This window comes from Prionailurus bengalensis, chromosome A3 (assembly GCF_016509475.1).
Source record: "Prionailurus bengalensis isolate Pbe53 chromosome A3, Fcat_Pben_1.1_paternal_pri, whole genome shotgun sequence".
Classification (NCBI taxonomy): domain Eukaryota; kingdom Metazoa; phylum Chordata; class Mammalia; order Carnivora; family Felidae; genus Prionailurus; species Prionailurus bengalensis.
Genome location: NC_057354.1, coordinates 82779249 through 82802222, shown reverse-complemented (window position 1 = coordinate 82802222; position 22974 = coordinate 82779249). Strand labels below are relative to the sequence as shown.

The 22974-nt window shown below is 37.8% G+C and overlaps 2 protein-coding genes across 3 annotated transcripts in view; one reads left to right on the top strand and one right to left on the bottom strand.

Moving 5' to 3' along the window:
• Positions 1 to 19205, top strand: part of RAB1A (RAB1A, member RAS oncogene family) — a 30899-nt gene extending 11694 nt beyond the window's left edge. Inside the window, exons 2-6 of the mRNA XM_043603519.1 lie at positions 6768 to 6840; positions 11260 to 11355; positions 15150 to 15245; positions 16781 to 16912; positions 17394 to 19205. Coding sequence (XP_043459454.1) covers positions 6768 to 6840; positions 11260 to 11355; positions 15150 to 15245; positions 16781 to 16912; positions 17394 to 17591 — 595 coding nt within the window. The 3' untranslated portion in view covers positions 17592 to 19205. The remainder of the gene's footprint in view (positions 1 to 6767; positions 6841 to 11259; positions 11356 to 15149; positions 15246 to 16780; positions 16913 to 17393) is intronic.
• CEP68 (centrosomal protein 68) overlaps positions 19047 to 22974 on the bottom strand; it is a 26520-nt gene continuing 22592 nt past the window's right edge. For both annotated transcript variants that reach the window (XM_043603517.1, XM_043603518.1), the window contains one exon: positions 19047 to 22191. In XM_043603517.1, coding sequence (XP_043459452.1) covers positions 22168 to 22191 — 24 coding nt within the window. In that variant the 3' untranslated portion in view covers positions 19047 to 22167. The remainder of the gene's footprint in view (positions 22192 to 22974) is intronic.

Genomic DNA, 22974 nt, shown 5'->3' with positions numbered 1-22974 from the left:
GAAATAGAGAATTTCCAATATTGCTGAAGTAGACCATGAATTGACTTACAGGAGATAGTGAAAGAATTTTTTTTTCAATCGCCGTTATCTTTGATGCCCCACCACCCATTTGTTAAAGGCTGTTTATTTCCCTGAATCTGTCTCTTTCTATCCAGCCTTAATCTGTCAGTCTACCTTAACTGTCTTTGCTTTCTCACTGAATTATCTCCTGTTTAAATTAAAATGTAATCTTTGCTCATGTTAATATAAGTTCAAGCAGTTCAAGAGTTTTCTCTAATACTTGTGCCTCAAAAGCAGCTTTTAAGTCTTTATTTTGTAGATTCCAGCAAGATTTCTGATTTGTTGATTTAACTTGAGCAAACACAAAATATGTCTCTCTTATGTTTAAAAAATAACAGCTAGCTTTTCTTTTTCTTAAAAAAAATTTTTTTAAATGTTTATTTTTGAGAGAGAGAGAGACAGAGTGTGACCACAGGAGAAACAGAGAGAGGGGGAGAAACAGAATCTGAAGCAGGCTCCAGGCCCCAAGCTGTCAGCAGAGAGCCTGACACGGGGCTCAAACCCACAAACCAGCCCCACAAACGGTGAGATCATGACCTGAGCTAAAGTTGGATGCATGATCGACTGAGCCACCCAGGTGCCCCAGGAGATAGCTTTTCAAAGAGATTGTTATTCTGTGCCCATTTCACTAATGTCCTCATACTTAGTGTTTTTTCAAAAAATATTTTACTCCTTCCATCTTTGTATTTATCCTGTTTTTATTTTTTTATTATGTTATTTTTTAATGTTTATTTTTGAGAGAGAGAGAGAAAGAGAGCACGCACAGGGGAGGGGCAGAGAGGGGAGACGGAATATCTGAAGTGGGCTTTGTGCTGACAGCAGAGCCCAGTGTGGGCCTTGAACTCACAAACTGAGATCATAACCTGAGCTGAAGCCGGACGCTTAACCAACTGAGCCATCCAAGTGCCCCTACTTTGTGGTTTTTTAAAAATCTTTTTGTTTTGAAATATATTTATAGAAGAGTTGTAAGAATAGTACAGAGAATTCCTGTATATCCTTCACTTAGCCTCCCCTAATATTAACATCTTGCATACCAAAGTACATTTATCAAAATTAAGAAATTAACATTGGGGGCGCCTGGGTGGCTCATTCGTTTGAGCTTCTGACTTTGGCTCAGGTCATGATCTCGCGGTCCATGAGTTTGAGCCCCGCGTCGGCCTCTGCTAACAGCTCAGAGCCTGGAGCCAACAGCTCAGAGGCTGGAGCCTGCTTTGGATTCTGTGTCTCCCTCTCTCTCTGACCCTCCCCCGTTCATGCTCTGTCTCTCTCTGTCTCAAAAATAAATAAACGTTAAAAAAATTATATAAAAAAAAGAAATTAACATTGGTACATTAACTAAACTACAGACTTTTATTGTAGTTTCTCTAGTTTTTCTCTTAATGTCCATTTTCTATTATAGAATCCAGTCCAGGATACCATGTTGGAATTACCTGTTATACATGTTAGCCTTCTTCAGTCTGTGTTTTTCTCAGTCTCCTGTTTTTCATGATCTTCACACTTTCGAAGAGTGCTATTAGATATTTTGTAGAATGTCCTTCAATTTTAATTTGTCTGATGTTTTCTCATGATTAAACTGGGGTTATGGACTTTGAGAAGATACCTTAGAGGCGGAGCACTCTACTCATCACATTGTATCAGAAGGTACATGAAATCAGCGTGACTTCTTACTGATGATACTCACCTTAATCAGTTAAGGTGGTGTCTGTCTGGTTCCTCCATTGTGAAGTTACTATATTTCCCTTTCCATAATCTTAGAAAGCAGTCTTTAAGAGCGCACACTCAACAGAAGGGAATTAAGTCCATCTTCTAGATGGAGGAGTATTCGAAGAATTTGTGGGCAAAGTTAAAGCCACCACAGTAATAAATATTTGAGGGGACATACTTTGAGGCCATGTATATATCCTGTTTCTCCTTAAAGTTTCACCCGCAAATTTTAGAATTCATTGTTGGATTTTGCCTGCAGCAGTTATTACTGTGGTGATCTATTGATGATTTTCTACTTCTCTCATTCCTTCTACATGTATTATTTGGACTCCTATAAGGAAGATTGATCTCCTAGTTACTTATTTAATAGTTGATACCAGTATGAACTCATGGTTGTTTATTTTATTCATTGGCCTATAACCCAATACATGGTTTATTTTGTGGTTCAGGTTATTCTTCCTTGGCCAGTGAGGGAACTTTCTGTTGGTTCCTGTGTCCTTTTAACATGCCGTGTCCCCATCCATTTTTTACCCCTAGGATTTTGCCAAAATGTTAATCAAGGATGGCCATAGATCTTCTTTAGTTGTGTCTCACAACAAAAGAGACCTGATTAAAAATGCAAATTTAAAATGTTCTCTGGTCTCTTAGCACATGCTTTGTAAAAGGTACAATGCCAGATTTTTGGATATACAGATGAGTAAGTTAGTTTATCTTCATACTCACAGGTATGTCTGTGAAATGAAGGGAATTAAGGAAATGGATTTTCTTTTTTTTGAGAGAGAGAGAGAGTGAGTGTCTGAGGAGAGAGAGAATCTTAAGCAGGGTCTCATGCCCAATGTGGAGCCAACCAGGAACCAGGGACTTGATCTCAGGACCATGAGGTCATGACCTGAACTGAAATTAGAAAATCTAATTTAGAAGAATGTGGTGATTTTGTAACTCTATAGATTTCTGAACTAGAATAATCTATTTTTTTTTTTTTTTTTGCACTCTGGTCAAAATTATATTGTAAACTGAAAATCCAAATTCTTGGGGAATAAATGAAAACACATTTGCTAAACTGTTCTTGACTCTATACCAGAATTGTCACCTCGTGCTTTCTAATTATAGATTTTTGTGTTTTTGTCAGCATTTTTACTGTGTTCTGTTTTGTAAATTATAGTTAGAGACATATCTTTAAGCAGTCTCGAATCTCTGAATTCTCTTGAACATTTGGTATATTAATAATTTAGAAATAAGCTACTACAGTAGTAGGTAATTTTAAATGTTCCAATGCAAGTAATGTGCTATTGATCATACTCTCCAGGTATGTGTATTCAGTAAGAGGAAGAAGTTTGTGAGTTTGATTTTGTTTGCCATTCTCCTCCAAGTCTCTTGTCATGTTAGTAAAACTGGAAAAAGTTTTTACTTTTTCCAGTGATTAGCTCATTGCAGAGAAGAGTGCTCAACTGTTCATATTATTTATAATAGCTGTGAACTGTAAATTATCAGGAACTCATAAATTAACTGTTTTAAATTTTTTTTTTCAACGTTTATTTATTTTTGGGACAGAGAGAGACAGAGCATGAATGGGGGAGGGGCAGAGAGAGAGGGAGACACAGAATCGGAAACAGGCTCCAGGCTCCGGGCCATCAGCCCAGAGCCTGATGCGGGGCTCGAACTCACGGACCGCGAGATCGTGACCTGGCTGAAGTCGGACGCTTAACCGACTGCGCCACCCAGGCGCCCCAAATTAACTGTTTTAAAATAACACTGTAAAAGTTAAAAAGAATGTGATAATTGAAAAAGTTGATTTTTAGAAAATTAACTGTTAATTTCTTTTAATCATAATGTAATTTGTAACACACTTAGGAAGCATTCTTGTTTTTTTCCAGCCTTATGTTTATGCTGAAATAGAGAAAGTTGATCTTTAAGGTAATGAACAGTATTCAGGCAATGTTTGTGGCCCAGTGCTGTCTTTTATTGTAACAGGGTCCAATACAGCTGATTCAGGGGGTGTTAATTGAGTGTTCACTGGATGTCTGGCACTGTGCTCTGGGAGATTGGTGATTTCAGGGCATTTGTTGTGTCTAAATTTCTGTTAAAAGCTAAGTAAAGTAGTATCGGTGGTGTGATTATTCTTGCTAACTGCAATGTAAATTGTTAACATGTACTCATTGCTAATGTTCATCATTCTTAAGAATTTATTTGGTCTTGGGCGCCTGGGTGGCTCAGTCAGTTAAGCATCTGACTCTTGATTTCAGCTCAGGTCATGATCTTGCAGTTTGTGGTTTTGAGTCCCATGTTGGGCTCTGCATTGGCTGTGCGGAGCCTGCTTGTGATTCTTTCTCTCTCTCTCTCTCTCTCTCTCTCTCTCTCTCTCTCTCTCTCTCCCCGTCCCCTGCTTGTGCACGTATGTGCGCATGCTCTGTCTCTCTCTCTCTAAAAATAAATAATAAACTTAAAAAAATTTTTATTTGGTCTAAGCAGGATGTCAGTAGTACTAACGTCAGTTCAGTATTATTTATTATGGGTAAATTTTACAGTCATTATTCCCTTCCCCTCCTTTTTTCTTTAGGATCTCAAACTGGAAAGGATGCTAATTATTTATTAGTTCATCCTGTGCTTAAATCCCCTTTATGACTTAAGAGCTTCTTGTTTCCTTCTATGATTTTTATTTTGTTGCTGAGTAGGGCACTTTGGATTTTTTTTAATTTTTTTTTTCAGATATAATTAGGGACAATAAGTGTACTATGATAACTTGGTAAAACTAGAAAAACATTTTAGGTAATACATAATCACTGTGTAAACCTAAGTAGCAGTTGATGGATATCTACAGAGATAATCACTTCTGAATGTTTTACATATTGCTTACATTTAAATAATTGTAATCTAAATTTAAATTGTGATATTTGGGTTTCGCTTTAAGTGTATCATTTTTAAAAATTTTATTTTTTAAATTTACATCCATGTTAGCATATAGTGCGACAATGATTTCAGGAGTAGATTTCTTAATGCCCCTTACCCGTTTAGCCCATCCCCCCTCCAACAACCCTTCCAGTAACCATTTGTTCTCCATATTTAAGAGTCTCTTATGTTTTGTCCCCCTCCCTGTTTTTATATTATTTTTGCTTCTCTTCCCTTGTGTTCATCTGTTTTGTTTTGTAAAGTCCTCAAATGAGTGCAGTCATATGATATTTGTCTTTCTTTGACTGACTGATTTCGCTTAGCATAATACCCTCTAGTTCCATCCACGTAGTTGCAAATGGCAAGATTTCATTCTTATTGATTGCCGAGTAATACTCCATTGTGTATGTATATATATACATACCACCATACATACACCACCTCTTCTTTATCCATTCATCCATCGATGGACATTTGGGATCTTTCCATACTTTGGCTATTGTTGATAGTGCTGCTATAAACATTGGGGTGTGTGTGCCCCTTCGAAACAGCACTTCTGTATCTTTTGGATAAATACCTAGTAGTGCAATTGCTGGGTCATGGGGTAGTTCTATTTTTAATTTTTTGAGGAACCTCCATACTGTTTTCCAGAGTGGCCGCACCAGTTTGCATTGCCACCAGCAGTGCAAAAGAGATCCTTTTTCTCCACATCCTCACCAACATCTGTTGTTGCCTGAGTTGTTAATGTTAGCCATTCTGACAGGTGTGAGGTGGTAACTCATTGTGTTTTTGATTTGTATTTCCCTGATGATGAGTGATGTTGAGCAGTTTTTCATGTGTCAGTTGGCCATCTGGATGTCTTCTTTGGAGAAGTGTCTATTCATGTCTCTTGCCCATTTCTTCACTGGATTATTTGCTTTTTGGGTGTTGAGTTTGAGAAGTTCTTTATAGATTTTGGATACTGACCCTTTATCTGATACGTCGTTTGCAAATATCTTCCCATTCTGTCGGTTGCCTTTTAGTTTTGCTGATTGTTTCCTTCGCTGTGCAGAAGGTTTTATTTTGATGAGGTCCCAATAGTTCATTTTTGCTTTTGTTTCCCTTTGTAAGTATCATCTTTTAAAATCACAAAGGACAAAACTGAAAATTATGAATAGATTTTCTTTAAAAAAATCTACAAATTCTGGATTTTTTTTTTTTTTTAAATTCTTAACCACAGAAGTAGTCCGAGTTAGAAAGGAGGTATGAGGGACTGGGCAGTATGGAGGCCATCTGGTCCAGGAAGGAATCCTGCTCCGTGAAGGAATCCCTGGGGCTGGTTTTTTAGTTAGTCCTGGCTGTTTCATGTACATAAATAGAACCTAGCTTTCAGCATTTTCTGAAGAATGCTTTAAATATCAAACTTAGAATGTTGGTAAAGTATGTTGACATAAGCAGCGTTTGATTTTACCAATCTTGTCTAAAATATTTTTATTTTTTTTTTAAAGTTTATTTATTTCTTTTGAGAGAAAGCAGGGGAGGGGCAGAGAGACAGAGAGGGAGACTCCCAAGCTCGGATAGTGTAGAGCCTGAAGTGAGGCTCGAACTCACAAACCATGAAATCATGGCCTGAGCCAAAACCAGGAGTCAGATGCCTAACCAGTTGAGCCACCCAGGTGTCTCTAGTCTAAAATATTTTTAATACAGGTTTCAGAAGTTAATGATTCTTTTTTTTTTTTTTAAGGGTAGAATTCCAGGTGGATGTCAGGAAAGGAACATAAAAGCCCCTTCGTTGGAGGATTGCTATGAAATAGTGATCTGATCTTGGAATTTGAAGGAGAGATTTATGTTTCATAAATAAAGGAAATTATATTTCCTTTCATTCTTTCCTTGGAAGTAGAAGTTCACTGATAGAGATCACGGGTGGCATTGCCTGTCTTACTTTTATAGAATTGTGTCCTATTCAGTGATTCATGAAAAGGGCTTTTGCTTTTGGTTGCAGTTTTGGCTTCTGAAGCCATTCACGGGCTTTTCAGGAGTCCTCAAGTGAGCTATTATTCTTGGCTTATATTTTGGTTGTAGAGCCTACAGTGCGGTATGCATTTTATTAATGTGATTTTCTTTTTTTTTTTTTGCAGTGATTATTTATTCAAGTTACTTCTGATTGGCGACTCTGGGGTTGGAAAGTCTTGCCTCCTCCTTAGGTTTGCAGTAAGTTGAAATTGAAATGCCTTTAAAGAAGTTTATGCTGTGTTTTCTAGGTAGTCAAAGGATTAAACAATTTTATTCAGAATAAAATAGTTCTTCCTGAATTTATATATTTGAAAGTCTCCAAGTATACATTCCCAGTGATATGTTGGACTCTTAAGCTCTTGATTTTAAAAGAAATTCAGCAAAGTGTGATTATAAAGTTAGAATGTCTAACACTCTTGGTAGAGTTCAAATAGTTGGTTTGTGTTTAAGTGACTTGATGAAAAATGAATCTTCAAGTAAAATTTTAGTAGGATAAAAAAAGAGCAGGGCCTGGTACACTTTTTTTTTTTCTTTTTTCTTTTTTTTGACAATGGCATAGTCTGTATGCTACACTTCACAAACAGATATGTAACTTTGAACCTACTGAATAGAATCCACAGTCTTCCATAGTCTTTATCAACTGCCTTCAAATTTAGCATGTTTTCCTTCTCACTGTCTAGGTCATTGGTTCTCAGAGTATGGTCCAAAGACCCCTGGGGATCATCAAGACTTTCTCAGAGGGTCCATGAGATTAAAACTTTTATCCTAATAATACTAAGCCATTAGTATTTACTAACTAAGTATTTACTTAGTATTAAGACAAAAGACATTTGCCTTTTTCACCGTGTTGACATTTGCTCTGATGATGCAAATGCAGTGGTGGGTAAAACCTCTGGTGCCTTACCACCACCTCAAGGCAGTGCTAAGTGCCAAACTGTACTCTAGTCAAAGTATTTACTTGTATTTACTCATGGGATGGCGGCAGGGGGGTCAGGGGGTGATTTTCACTTAAGAGTGTCTTTGATGAAAACAGTGAAAATGATTAATTTTTAAAAGTCTTGATCCTTGAGTATTCTTTTTTAAATATTCTGTGTGAAAAAATGAGGAGAACATATAAAGCACTTGAACTGCAGACTGAAGTATGTTGGTTGTCTTGAGGAAAATAAAAACACTTGTATAGTTGAGTTGTGAGCTGAACTAGCTCCTTTTTTCTTTTTCTTTTCACTTGTTTCTTACTTGAAAGAACAGCTGACAAACTGTAGTTATGTAGAATTTGGTGGTATTGGGCAGACATTTTCTCCAATGTACTGAGACTGTCATTTCAAGGGAAATAACTGATAGCATTTGCTGTATGTAATGAAATTTAAGCTTTCAGGGGAAAATTAGAAGTTTAGAAAACTTGAAATTCACTGTGAACTTGACAGCATGTCATACTTGACTTTTCTGATTGACAGTATTAATACCACTTAAAATATATGTTATATATATATATGTATATGTGTATATACATATAAAACAGTTAATGAAACCAAGGAACCAAGCTAAAGAGCCACCTATGTTTTATTCTAAGGAACTACTAGAATAGAACATAGGTGGCTCTTTATCTTGTGTGAAAATATTTCCTAATATGGAAACAAATCAGGAAAGAAAAGATTATTAATTTGATTGCATTCAAATTAATGTCAAGCACTTAAAAGTGTTAAAAAACCAGTGATACTAGCAAAAAAATATACATGAGGAGGGGATATTCTCAATATATAAAGCAAATGTACATATTAGTATGAAAAGGTTATTTGTCATAATGGGAATATGGGCAAATAACATGAGTGAGCAGTTCACAAAAGAAGAAATAAAAATTGACAAAAGTTCAATTTTATTTGTAGTTAAAGACTTTAAAATTAGGTAGTACTTTTTATTAAATTGGCAAATATTAAAATCAGGAATCATCCATAATAGTAAATCAGTAATCCTGGTTATGTGGGAAGAATCTGGCATCTCTTGATGAAAATGGTTATAGCCTGAGGTGTCTGTTTCAAAGAAAATCCTCTCTGGGATGCCTGTTGATCTAAGCCACAGGTTTCAGTACTACCCACCTACCTAGTAGCATTTAAGCATTTAAGAGAATACTGATTCCTGGGCCCCTAGAATAGAGATGAGCTGCAAAACGTATAATAAAGAAATGTACAGGGACACCTGGGCGGCTCAGTTGGTTAAGTATCTGATTGTTGATTTCGGCTCAGGTCATGGTCTCTGCAGTTTGTGAGTTTGAGCTCTGCATTGGGCTCTGCACTGACAGTGCGGAGCCTGCTTGGGATTCTCTCTCTGCCCCTCCCCTGCTCTTGCACACTCGCTCACTCTCCAAATAAACTTAAAAAAAAAAAATGTATAATAAGCTATGGGAGCACAGAGGGAAGAAACTCTAAGAATTGGCCAAGGAAGTTGAGGAATGTTTGGACAGTCAGTATTGCCTGAGCTCAGAATTGAAGAATGAATAAAAATTGTAACCCGGGGACTGGGGATTAGGAGGTATGCAGAGAGAGATGTTGAAAATTTGGACAGAAGGAAGAACATGTGCAGTGGCTCAGAGGCATGCAAATAAGGCACATGTAGGGATTTATAAGAATTCTAACAAAGCATTCGTAAGTATTTCCAACAAAGCATCTATCATGTAGGAGTGCTAAGTGAATGTTCATTGCGCTCATTTTGTTCTCTGTCCACTTTCTGTAGTATCTGATATTTATTAGACAATCAATTAAAAACAAATAAGATTTTTAAAACATTTGTTCATTTTGAGAGAGTGTGCACGAGCTGGGGAGGGACAGAGAGAGGGAAGAGAGAATCCCAAGGAGGCTCCATATTGTCAGTGTGAGCCTGATGTAGGGCTTGATCTCACAAACCGTGCATGTCTAAAAACTGGACATTTTGCGGGGCACCTGGCTGGCTCAGCTTGGTGGAGCATGCAACTCTTGATCTAGGGGTTGTGAGTTGGAGCCCCACATTGGGTGTGGAAATTACTTAAAAATAAAATCTTAAAGAAAAACTGGACATTTTATAAAGTAACAGTGCCATTGTGAGCTTACAAAATGAATAAATATCCCAGATTGTCTCAGAAATGTGGTGTCACAGTTGGTTTGAATCAGGATTCAAGCATGTTCTATACATTCCATTTGGTTGTTTGCTGCTTCATCTAAGTTGTTCCAATCTCCTTTTTTATTTATGTCTTTTACTTTTTGCAGAACCTGGGTAGTTGTCACATAGATTTTCCAACATTTTAGATTTGTCACTTTGCTTTTTTGTGGTGTCTTAAAACTTGTTCCTTTATCCTTCTTGTTACAGTAATTGGAAGCCCCAGAACCATGCTGTTTTTATGGTAGCTATGAGCCCCATGTAGTCACTTGAATTGAAATTAATTAAATATGCATAAAATTTACAATTCAGTTCCTTGTTCTCCATTAGCTTAGTGGTAACTGTATTGACTAGCAGTTTGTAGAACCTTTCCATCATCAAAGAAAGTTCTGTTTGACAGAACTGCTCTTAATAGATTTAGGCCCATCTTTGTTGGCAGAATACTTCATAGAAGTTACCTTGTGCTTGCTAAGATTATTCAGTGAGTTTAGGTGGTGATAGCTTGATCTCTCCTTTCACATATCTTTTCACAAACATTTTCAGTTAAAGAGAAAAAAAAAAGTTTTGTTTCCATTCTAAATAAAATGTCATGGCAGATACTTGAGAAAAATAGGTATAATTTTAAAAGTCCATTGAGTTAAACATTGTTCATGCGAAAACTTGTGCATAGGTGTTCATAAAGCAACATTATTCGTAATAGCCAAAATGTGGAAACAACCCAAATGTCCATCAACTGATCGATGGATGACAAAATGTCTTATATCCATACAATGAACCATACTCAGCCATAGAAAGGAATAAAGTACTGGTACATGCTGTAACATGAATGAACCTTGAAAACTTTATCCTGAGTGAAGGAAGCTAGACATAAAAAGCCACATATACATGATTCCACTCACATGAATGTCCAGAATACACAAAGCCACAGGGACGTAAAGTGGATTAGTAGTGGTTTCTGGGGTCTGGGGGAGAGGAGGAAATGAAGAGTGACTGCTACTGGGACAGGGTTTCCTCTTGGGGTGATAAAAATGTTCCGCAGTTAAATAACGGTGATGGTTGCACAAGCTTTTAAAAGTCATAACTAGGAAATAAAATTGACTTCTACAAAAATGGAAGAAGAGAAGGACCTCCTTCCTTTGTGGCGAATATATTGGATGGAGGGTCACGGAGGGGAATGAGTGTTCTGCTGATTAACAATTAGAAACATCACTTGTAATCATTAAAAATATGAAACCTTTTTCTATATGATGTATGTAAAGAATTTGCAAACAGATGTTTGATAAAATTAAAGAACAGCTGTTAAGAAAATCCTAAGAAGAAACTATTAAATAGTGCGTTGTAATCAGAACGCAAACTGAGTATTGGGATGGAGTAGCTGTTCTCAACATGTTATGCTTTATAAACTTTATCAACTTTATAGATAAAAGTTGAAATTGTATTTTCTTATTTACTTTATTGAACATTAATTTTATTAACTTTTTTTCCCTTTAGGATGATACATATACAGAAAGCTACATCAGCACAATTGGTGTGGATTTCAAAATAAGAACTATAGAGTTAGATGGGAAAACAATCAAGCTTCAAATAGTAAGTCATTTTTAGACTAGAATTTGTTTTGGAAATTATTTTGGTAAATTTAGAATGTATTTGTTATGATCTTCAGAATCTCATGTACCTGTGGTAGAGTGGGAGAATCAGAATTGTTTAGGTTAAAAACGTTTTCTCTAAGATTACCTTCCTAATTGAATTTTCTGTTCATAAAGCAGAGAAAGACGTTTTAAGTCAGACTTGGTCCTAGTTCTTTTTCTTGTGTTTTTATCAGGGGGCGGGAGGAAGGGGGGTCTAAGTTGAAGTTTACCTTGTCCTAATAGTGAAAGTAGTTTGAGTATTTTCTGATGCCTTACCGTGCTGAATACTGTGGAACATTAAAAGAAACATAGGAGAGGGTCTTCATATGTGGCTTAGATGAGTTTTATTTGGTTCTTTTGTATTTATTAGTTTATATGTACCAACTCTGTAGAAACAACTTTATTGGAAAGGAACTTAGCTTTTCTAACATGTTTCATAGCTCAGAAAATTAACGCCAAGAGATTTAATGACTTGCCCACAGTTACTGGCAGAACCGAGTGACTCATTGCTCCCTTTTTTCAGTATTTGGTGCCCTTGTGGCATCCTAGTCCGCTCATCCATCCTTCCATCCCCAACCCCGAATTAAAAGTAGGCAGTTGTGGTAGTTCAGTTATATCGGCTTTGTATGGGTCTGGGTACTGCCAGTGTACACATCAGTGGTCTTTAAAAACATTAATTTCTGAGTATCTTTTGGTGTTGGTGTAGAAAACCAGTGACTGCTGCTTTTCTGGATTTGGAGTCAGAGAGAAAACTTGGATTTATTGTCTTCGTTCCGGTATTCACTAGTCAGTCGTGTATTTAACTCACTTCAACCTTTTTCCTGGGACTTCCCTCTTCTATGACCATGATGATACTTGATTTACTAACTCGTAAGGTAGTTGTGAGAACCAGACCCAGTAGCTCTGTGTATGTGGATACAATAATGTGTGCGAAAGGCCTTTGTAAACTTCTGGGCATTATGTAAATGTTACTGGTGATGTGACATACCCAAATAAATGGATGTTTGATTCCTTCTTGTTTTTTTAGTTGCTCCCTTTTCTTATCTGCCTTTGATAGCAATAGCTTTAAATACTTTCCACCAGTGAACAGATTACCTTCTATATTGATTTTTCCCATTGTATGTGGAGTGCCAACTTTATACTTGGTAGCACAAAGACTGTTTCAAAAAAGAAGTACTCAAGCCTCTAATCTAATTACTGGTGTGAAATGATTATGTCATGTGTGATCACTGGTCTCGGTAAGCTTTGAATGTCTATTTGTGAAACATTCATTTATTATGACTTTACTGGGCTAGAAGGCATCTTACAGGTCATTCAGTCTTCCTTTCATCTTCAGTAGGAATTTCCTTTTGCTATCTGGTGTCCTTTTTTTTGAACACTTCTGGGAAGCAGCTAGTTCTGTTTATAAATAACTTCTGATTGTTTCTTTATGTTGAGCTAAAGCCAGTTTCCTTTAATTTCTCTTACTCCTCTGCCTTTTGGAGCTGCCTAAACACGATTAATTTGTTTTCTGTTGGCAACCTGCACTCTTTAGATTGGTCTTATCACAACCTTCTACCTCTGAAGTCAGTCATTCCTTTCTGGAAGCATGCTTCCAGAACCTTTCACAATTTGGATCACTCTTGCATGATAGAAGTGCCTTTTATTAAGGTATGATTCCTAAAATCAAATATGAGATCAGAGTCTAGCCAGTGTGGGCTACATGGGCTAAGTTTTCTTTTGATTTGGACTTTGAATTTTTTCCCCCTCTCCTGCACTTCAGGACTCATGCCCTTTCCTCATAATTAATCCATTCAAAAATAGATACGAGGTTACAGAGATGAAGGAAACAGAGTTCCATAGGAGGAGATTCCATTTCAGTGGGAGAGACAAATATGGAAAAATCAGTTACCCTGTGATTATGAGGGGTTATGAGAATTATATACTAAGGGTGATCAATTAGAGAGGACGGTAGGTACTGTTAGGATGAAAACTCAGGAGTTTTCAGAGTGGCAAGGAGAGCAGAAATTTTACTCTTTGGACGTCATTGCTTCGACAGTCACAGTTATTTGTTAGCATTTATTCAGAAACAACTGCTTCCTTTTCTTGTCTAACTTTGCTATGTTAGTGAAAGGGCTGGTGGAAAAGGGAGCTAAGATTTTGTTGAGCAGCTTTTATAGTCAGGCTAGGCAGTTTATAAACATCAGTTCATTTAAACCTTTTAGCAGTTCTATAAGGTGATCTGTAGATGAGGAAACTGTTAAGTGACTCTCCCTAGTGTTAAATAACCAGGAACCTAGATTGGAAGTCAGGTTGGTGTGACTCCAAAGTTCTTGTTTCTCCATGGATATCTTGAAAGACTTTGAGGCTCCTTACTTGCACAGCATATCTAAATAGTCTTCTGCACGCTCCAGCTTAGTACTTTGGACAAAAAAGGTAATGAAGCTGTGGTGACTTTTTTTGGTTTGCCTTAGATTAACAGTTTTAACATCTTTTTTTTTTTTTTTTTTTCTTTTTCTTACTGGAGCATGCTAAAGTAAATTACAGACATCATATTTTACTCCAAAAATACTTGAGTATTCATCTCTGTTTTACTATTTTCACCACTTTCACATCTAACAAAATTGACACTACTGCCATAATATTCTCTTAATATCCGAGCTGTATTCACATATCCCCAAAATTGTAACTTGTTTTCAACAGCCCTATTTGGGCTGGCTCTTTAAAAAAGGAAGTGATTTCACTGAGTGCTCCTGAACCTTTAGTTTTGCCATTTAAGACACTAATGGAGATCAGTGTAAAATTCATGAGCTATATAATCCAAAAGTTTACAATTCCCTCCCTTAATTTAAAGGCTGTTGCATGTTAATCTCCACTTGCTTTAGGCATCAAGTCCGTTTTTGGTTTTTGTTTTCAATGGTAACAATTCCCATTTTGCTATTTCCCCATCAGTCAAGGTGTTATTTTTACCAGGTGCTTTTAGTGGGGTAGGTAGCTATTCTGATTACACACATATTTTAAGAAGATGTCATTGACTAGGAGCAATTCATACGAACTTACTGTTTTTCTTAAAACCAAGGCTTTTAAAATCTAACCATTGAGTTTGCCTCTTGATATTTTTAACAATTAGTCTTTTAAACCCAGAATCTTAATGTAACAACATAAGCATTTGTTTTCATTGTTTGAGTCTATATGGTCGAAGTGTGGCAGATGGCTCTTAAAATGAGTTTTCTAAAAGTATTTAGAATCATCTTCTTTACATTGTTTTTCCCAGGACTGAGATAGTATCTTCCTGAGATGGTTAAAGTGCTATCGTGACTAGTAGTTATCTGAATTAGGTCCTTTCGGTGCTTTTCCGTGAAGGTAAAATGTCCTAACAAGTGATTTTGTCTTATTTGTGAGAGTATACTGTTCAAGAGGTGTTAGGCTACTAGCTTTCCTAATCAGGTCAACCTGTCCGCCTTCGTACTAAATGCCTTGCACAGTGCTAAGGCTGTAGGAAGGAATATCAAGAGAATGACATAGTCTGTGACTCAAAGAACTCATCGGGAGCATTACCAGAAGCTGAAGTATTGGCACAACCTTTTCATCCTGAACCTTCAGGTATTTTGCAATTACCATGCAATCTAGTAGTGTGAGCATTGAGGGTTAGCGTTCCCATGTCAAATCTTGATAGTCTCCAAAGCTGCATAAACAAAACTGTTCTCCTTCCTGCCCTTTCCCCCACCTCTTATTTAATGGAACTGTTTGGATTTCTTGATTGTTTTATAATAGTGGGACACAGCAGGCCAAGAAAGATTCCGAACAATCACCTCCAGTTATTACAGAGGAGCCCATGGCATCATAGTTGTGTATGATGTGACAGATCAGGTAAGTTCCAGGAGGAAGTCGTGTTACAGTGACAAAGTAGGAGGTTACTATTGGATAAATACCAGATTCTTTTACTTCGTGTATTTGGCATCAGTATTATTTATAGGGCAGAATACTTTGTCCACTCCCAAATAAATGAGTCACATAAAAAACATTTATTTTAGAGGCACCTGGGTAGCTCGGTTGGTTGAGTGTCCGACTTTAGCTCAGATCATAATCTCACAGTTCATGAGCTCGAGCCCCACAGGCTCTCTCTCAGCTGTCAGTGTGTAGCCTGCTTTGGATCTTCTGTCGCCCCTTCCCCCCTCTCTTTCCCTCTCTCAAAAATAAAATAAACATTTAAAAATACTTATTTTAAAGCAGTACTTTAAAAAAGAACAACAGGTATATTGTTACTTTTCTCCCCTCTGTTATACTAATAAATTGACCAACCAAAATTTTGTATTTTCCTTTAGCAAATAGAAAACTTAGTAATTGGTTTTACATTTGCTTGCAAGGGACTCTGCTTATATTTATTATGGACTAATAACTGATCATTCTGACAAGAGTTCATAGGGAGCTGTGGATTGTTTGGTGTATACTGTGTTCTTGGTTTTAGCAGTTACTAATTGCTAATTACTTAGCAGCAATTTGCTAGTAATTTAGACGTGTCAGAGTTGCCAAAAGCAAGATTAGAGATCTCTGCGTCTGCAGGATGTGGTTCAGAAATAGGATGAGCTAGAGGACGATTCTTTTAAGAGGACCATGAGGATCTAAAAATTAGCTGTTACGAGAAGGTAGGAAGGAGGGTGTAGAGAAGGTGTGAATAATGTGGTCTGAGGGCCATCATTATTCTTTTGATCAAAAAGAAAATTTCAGGGTCTTTTTTTTCTATCAAAGTATGAAAAATAAACTTTGAAAATTAGGATTTGTTTTTCTTGCGTCAAATGTTAAGTCTCATCTCTACTATGAAATCATAGCTAATTAGGAGATAACTAGAATCATAGACTTTATAGAGTCCATGCCATTAGAAATATGGGGGGAGTAGTATCAACAGGAAAACAAAGAAGTGCTAATTAAAAATGTCTCTAGTCATTACCATGAAATACTTAAATAAGAAAATCTCCTTCCCCTAAATAGGCTTGTGGGAAAGGAAACAAGCATCTTTACCTTGGACTCATTTATTTAATAATACCTTTTGACATCTCTAGTATTAACACTTTAGGTAGGCTCTCTTGTTCATAAACTAAAATTTGATCAAATGTCAAAACACAAGATTTTATAGGTGCTTTTAAGTTGTTTATTCCAAAACAGATCTGACTGTAGTTTAATGATGAACTGTATTTCCTTTAAGCTTTCACATTCTAATGTCTTATGCATATATGTATAGTCATTGTAACATATCACTTCACTTTCTTCCCAGCACTTTAGTTACTGTTTTATAGCTAGACTTGTCTACTTCTCAGGCCGGGAAAGACACTTCTGTTTTTACGTGCTTATTTAGAGCAGTTGTGTCCAGACTGTATGATCATTCTTAAAAATGTCTGTCTTCTTAGGAGTCCTTCAATAATGTTAAACAGTGGCTGCAGGAAATAGACCGTTATGCCAGTGAAAACGTCAACAAGTTGTTGGTAGGGAACAAATGCGATCTGACCACAAAGAAAGTAGTAGACTACACAACAGCAAAGGTATGTTTCAAGTTTGATTTTTCAAACTGCATTTGAAGGTATTCAGTTTGAATTACTTATGTATGGGTATGGAGTCCCACAACAGCCACAACCATTTACAGCTTTTAAAATACGTGCACTGGAGAGGCATCTATCTGGTGGCTCAGTCGGTTAAGCACCCAACTCTTGATTTCTGCTCAGGTCGTGATCTCATGTTTTGTGAAATTGAGCCCCGTGTCAGGCTCTGCACTGATAGCGCAGAACCTGCTTGGGATTCTCTTTGTCCTCCTCTCCGTCTGCCCCTGCCACACTTCCCTTCTCTCAAAGTAAATAAAAACTTTAAAAAAATAATACGTGCAGTAGCATATGCTGATAATGGCAGTTCGCGTAGTGTCTTTTTGGATTCAGCAAACTTAGTCCTTCCTTCACTCCCCGTTTCAGATGACAGAAATGCACTAAGTGGAAGAAACTTTGTGTTAATTAAACCTTACTATTCTCTTAGGAATTTGCAGATTCCCTTGGAATTCCATTTTTGGAAACCAGTGCTAAGAATGCAACGAATGTAGAACAGTCTTTCATGACGATGGCAGCTGAGATTAAAAAGCGAATGGGTCCTGGAGCAACAGCTGGTGGTGCAGAGAAGTCCAATGTTAAAATTCAGAGCACTCCGGTCAAGCAGTCAGGTGGAGGTTGCTGCTAAAATTTGCCTCCGCCCTTCTCTCACAGCAATGAATTTGCAATCTGAACCCAAGTGAAAAAAACAAAATTGCCTGAATTGTACTGTATGTAGCTGCACTACAACAGATTCTTACCGTCTCCACAAAGGTCAGAGATTGTAAATGGTCAATACTGACTTTTTTTTTATTCCCTTGACTCAAGACAGCTAACTTCATTTTCAGAACTGTTTTAAACCTTTGTGTGCTGGTTTATAAAATAATGTGTGTAATCCTTGTTGCTTTCCTGATACCAGACTGTTTCCCGTGGTTGGTTAGAATATATTTTGTTTTGATGTTTCTATTGGCATGTTTAGATGTCAGGTTTAGTCTTCTGAAGATGAAGTTCAGCCATTTTGTATCAAACAGCACAACCAGTGTCTGTCACTTTCCATGCATAAAGTTTAGTGAGATGTTATATGTAAGATCTGATTTGCTAGTTTTTCCTTGTAGAGTTATAAACGGAAAGATTACACTATCTGATTAATAGTTTCTTCATACTCTGCATATAATTTGTGGCTGCAGAATATTGTAATTTGTTGCACACTATGTAACAAAACAACTGAAGATATGTTTAATAAATATTGTACTTATTGGAAGTAATATCAAACTGTATGGTGATAAGTATTGTTTTAATTCTTATGGTTAAAGGGAAATAGAGCCTTGCATTATACTCAAAACAGCCATTTGTGTGTGCAACCAGGGCACTGTAGACCTATCTTAGAGCAGCATCCAATATGCTTTTCAGATAATATATCCAGTAAATGACCAGGGAGGCTTCTGTGCTGTATAGGGATTTAACCAGGCTTAGTGGTTCAGGGAGACTAAATTATATGGAAAACAAGTTTAGAATGTATGCTATCTAGTCTCTTATCTCTGATCCTTCTCGAAAACCATTTGAAACGGCTTCATCGATCAACATTTTTGTTAATTCTTCTGCGGTAGAGGTGAAAAGCAGCACATTTTTCCTAACTGGCAAGTGATCAGACTAATGTTGTGTGCTGATACTGTTTCTTCAGTGCTCTGAGTCAGATGTCAACTATCTTATCCTCCACAACTGTATAATTTAGGTTGGAGGAGAGTTAAAGCATTAAAGTAGAAAGCAGGAAATTTACTATTGATTGCCCTAATTTTAGGAATCATATCCCTAAAAATTAACCAAGAACACAAATGCAGGGTGGGAATGATAAATGGAAACAATGTATTTATTTCAGTGGAATTTTGCACATGTGAAAAATTTTGTTAAAGAGCCTAAGGTTTGTTTTTATTGTGGGAAACAAAAATCTTTTGCTAACGATGGCATTTTGAGGTGGTAAAGTCAGAGATGGTTTCCTTGGGGTTGAAATAGCAGCCAAAACATTCTTAGGAGCTTGGGATGTGGCTGTTGGCAACACATTTTACGGTGGGATCTTTAATCCAGTGATAAAATTTTAAAAACAAGCCAAAAACGATAGGTTTCTTTATTTTCACTGAACAGGCAATTGAAATACATGGTACAAAAATAAGTGGTAAGATTATTGTAAAATGAAATGGACAGAATATTCAATTTAATTTTCCATCTGAGAATTTCACAATAAAATCATAGTTTACTTTGTATTATAGATGTGCTTGTTGGATCTATTCATCCTCGCATAAGGCAACTGAAAAATCCCTCAAGTTACCAACAGTTATGTGGGTGAAGTTGTGTTTTTTTCGGAAGTTTGTTTTTTGCCTTACTGATACCGTATAGAGGGGGAAAGAATTCAGAAGCTATTTCCTAAAACAGATGAATAATACAAATGTTAGTGTGATGCTGTGCACTTCAGTTTATACAGCAAGCTGTTCCAACTGTCAGCTTACTGGTGAGCTAGCAAGAAACATTACATGAACTTATTTTAAGATGTAAGCATATTTACATACTTATTTAGGTCTGAAAATCTAGTGTTCTTTCCCCCACAGCAGTCAAGACTGGGCTTCCCGCAAGATGTCTCCGAGTACAAACGCTTCAAGTAATAATTTGTTCATTTAATAAGGGGAATTCCCACTTGTCATATTTTAATGTCAGTGGCTTCCATGAATCAGCTGTGGGAATAAGGGAAGTGTTCTAAGCCTGATTGGTTACAATCTCTGGGAAGTCCTTGCAGAACGATAGCCATTCTGGCCTAAGCAAAATGTCTCGTTCTTTGACTTGCGACTGAAATTGCCTTTAGCATGCATGCTGCCACTGCAGCATCTTTTAGGTCAACCCTACTTTATGTCCCCAGTTAAGCTGAAAAACAGCCCTGTATTGATACTGTCTCCTATCTGCAGATGAGCCTAGCCACGGAGCTGCAACACGAACCCAGGGCTCGAAACCGCCAGTCCAGCTCTTAGTACTACCACTTCCCCGTGGACTTCAATTCTACTGATTTAAAGGGACTACTAGGAAAGTTTACGACAGGTAACTATGGCTATGTCAGTGCAAGCTAATGCTGTCCTTCAGGCTCATGTGTACCAACTGCAGTCGGTGCAGTGGCCAGCCGGACTCTCTGCGAGTCTGACCCCGCCACGTTTGCCCATGGAAATGCTGCTGGCAGCACCTTCCTGGGATGAAACGATTTCAACCTGAGTCTTCAAGGTGGTCTTAAACTGCTTATAAGCACTGCTAAAGATATAATTAACGGTTCTGTTGATACTCTTCAGTAGCATTCATAGCTAGGTCCCGAGTATCTTCAGTCACACCTTATTTCAAAGGAGATAAACAAAAACTTTCCTGGGAAACACGTTATTCCGAAATAAAATACTCTGAAAATTCCTATCAGGTGAAGCTGGTAATTATTAGGCTGGATGGGAACAGAATGGCATACTCAGCATTCAGTTGCTGTATCATTGGCCAGTCTGTTTCTGTAGGGTTGTCATCTTAGGTTTTTTGGTGAACCTAATAGAAACTGTCTCTCATATACTAGCAGATAAGTGGGTTTAACGCCTCAGGGCTATCCCGTAACACTCAGTAGAAAGGCACGTACCAATTTATAGCCACAAAGAGAAGAGAAAATAGATCAATTCAAGAACAGAGGCCGTTAGGGGCACCTGGTTTGGCTCAGTTCATGAGATCAAGGCCCACGTCCGGCTCTGACAGTGCGGAGCTTGCTTGGGATTCTCTCTCTGCACCTCCCCTGCTCGTGCACATATACTCGGTCCTTCTCTCAAAAATAAATAAACATTAAAAAAAATTAAAAGAACAAAGGCCATTAGACATATCTGTCGTTCCTAAGGAAATTTTACATATAGAATTATTTGCTCTGGAGGGGTTTTATCTTCTTAAATCTCACTATGGAACCAAGATTAAAGGCCTGAATTTCTTTTAAAGAAGGTAATTTTGTATTAAATGTTCTCTTCTGAGGAGTATCAGAAATCTCATGAGAATAATTGTTCTAATGTCACCTTTAGATTTAAAATGATCTGTGCATTTTTTATAAACATAAGCTCTTCCTTTCTTAAAAGAACCCTCCTCAAATGAGACTCTGGAAGGAGTTTGAAAAAAGATGTTTAAGTGCAAAAAATCCTTTCCATAAGTCCTAGCCCACCATAACGCTACAGATACGTTGGGGGGGGGGGGGGAGGGGGGACATGCTTTCTTCCGTGTTCATTCATGGCACAAGAGAAATGTTTTAAAGGTTGTTTTTTGTTTTGATTTTTTGCAGAATTGGTTACCAGCAATAGCTGATCGTTTTGCTTTAAAAAGCTTTACAATTGATGCTTTAAATGGTTGATCCATAGATTTCTTTTTTTTCCCTATCAAGTTACGTATCATGCAACCAAACATTTCCCTTTTTTCCTTCCCTAGTGACCGCATGCCCTCTTCTTCCCTGATCTTGGACTGCTCTTCCAAGACAGAGTAGGAATGCGTGGATAGACGCGTCCTCCTAGAGGTGCCCTTTAGGTGTGGATAATCAGGTCCATAGTCTTGCAAAGCTCAGTAGCAGTTCCCTATGTCTGACACGTTTTCCTTTAAGATCTTAGGCAGGCAGACGGAGCATTACTAGACCCCTAAGATAACTTAAAAGGTGTCCTAACAACCCAAAATAATTTGAGAGCTATTGGAGACTTAAAGTCTCTTCTAAAATCTTCAAGGGGGATTTATAAACCTAAGCTTAAGTTTATGAAAAGACTCAAGTTCCTGGCCAACCATTCAGTTTTTTCAGTCTCCTGGGTCTTCTGGTATGCCTGAGAATTCCATGTATTTGGCACCTTCTCTCTCAAACGAACCTTCTTTAAATGACCTTTATAGCAGGTAGACTATTTTAGGAGCTCTGCTGTTTTTAGCTGGATTGAAGGGGATGATAGGCCTGTAAGCCTTATTAGCATTATTTTATCAAAAACTGCAAAGCCACATGCTTTTGTTGAGAAGCACCAAAAGGAAAACCTTAGTTTGGAAGGATTCATTTTAAATAAAGATAGGAACTCAATAGCCCTTACTTCAGGGAAGAGAAAGGCATTTTAAAACTAGTTACATTAGAGTTAAGTTCCCCCTGTGATTTCAGTGTTATAAATGGCTCTTACAAGGGCTTCCTGAAAGCTTCCCACCAGCCAGGTTTTAGCCGATTACATCTCTGCCTTAGAAGATGCCTGAAAGAGAAAGAGAAACATTTTTACAGGCAGAATGCAGCAGAGGAAGAAAGAACACCCGCAGGCACTGTGTTCATTTTAGAACTACAATGACTGTTGCTCAGATTTCCTTGATGCAAGTACAGGGCCTCCCTGCCCTGGACACACCTGGATTTTATCCTTTACTTTCACAGTGAAGTCTTACCTAGAAGGTCTGTGAGTGACGCACCACATTTTGGTTGCAGTAGAGGAAGTTTCAGGGAAAGCAGGTTGGGCAGTGGCGGCCCCACACTGGGCACGAACCCCCTCTGCTCTCAGCTCCTTTTCCCTATCATTCCCTGTTGGACTTTCCCAAAGATGAAAAGAAAGTTGTAAAGTCTCCAAGGCACCTTACCCCACCTATCCCCTAGCCCTTTTTAGAAGGGAGTTTGCAGAGATCATTGTTGGGAAGGGAGGGGTGAGGATTTATCAGTAAGTTGCTTGAAGATGGGCCAGAAGAGCCTCCAGAACAGGCAGCCTGAGAATGGCCCTCTACTGGAGACGCAGACATATAAAAAAGTAGGCACAGAGGAGTTCCGCCACTGTTGTCTTTGAGGGGTTGGAGGTGAAGGGACTGCCATGGAAGTGCGAGCATGGGGCACCCTAGTCCTTAGTGGGCAGTGGGGAGGGCACCCTAGTCCTTAGTGGGCAGTGGGGATGAAACGGAGTTAGTGGAAAGCACCTCAGTGAGCCAGCTTCCCACAGGAAGACCCCCAACCTTCTTCCTGGCAATGGCAGCATCTCCCTTTTTCAGCGTCTGGGTCT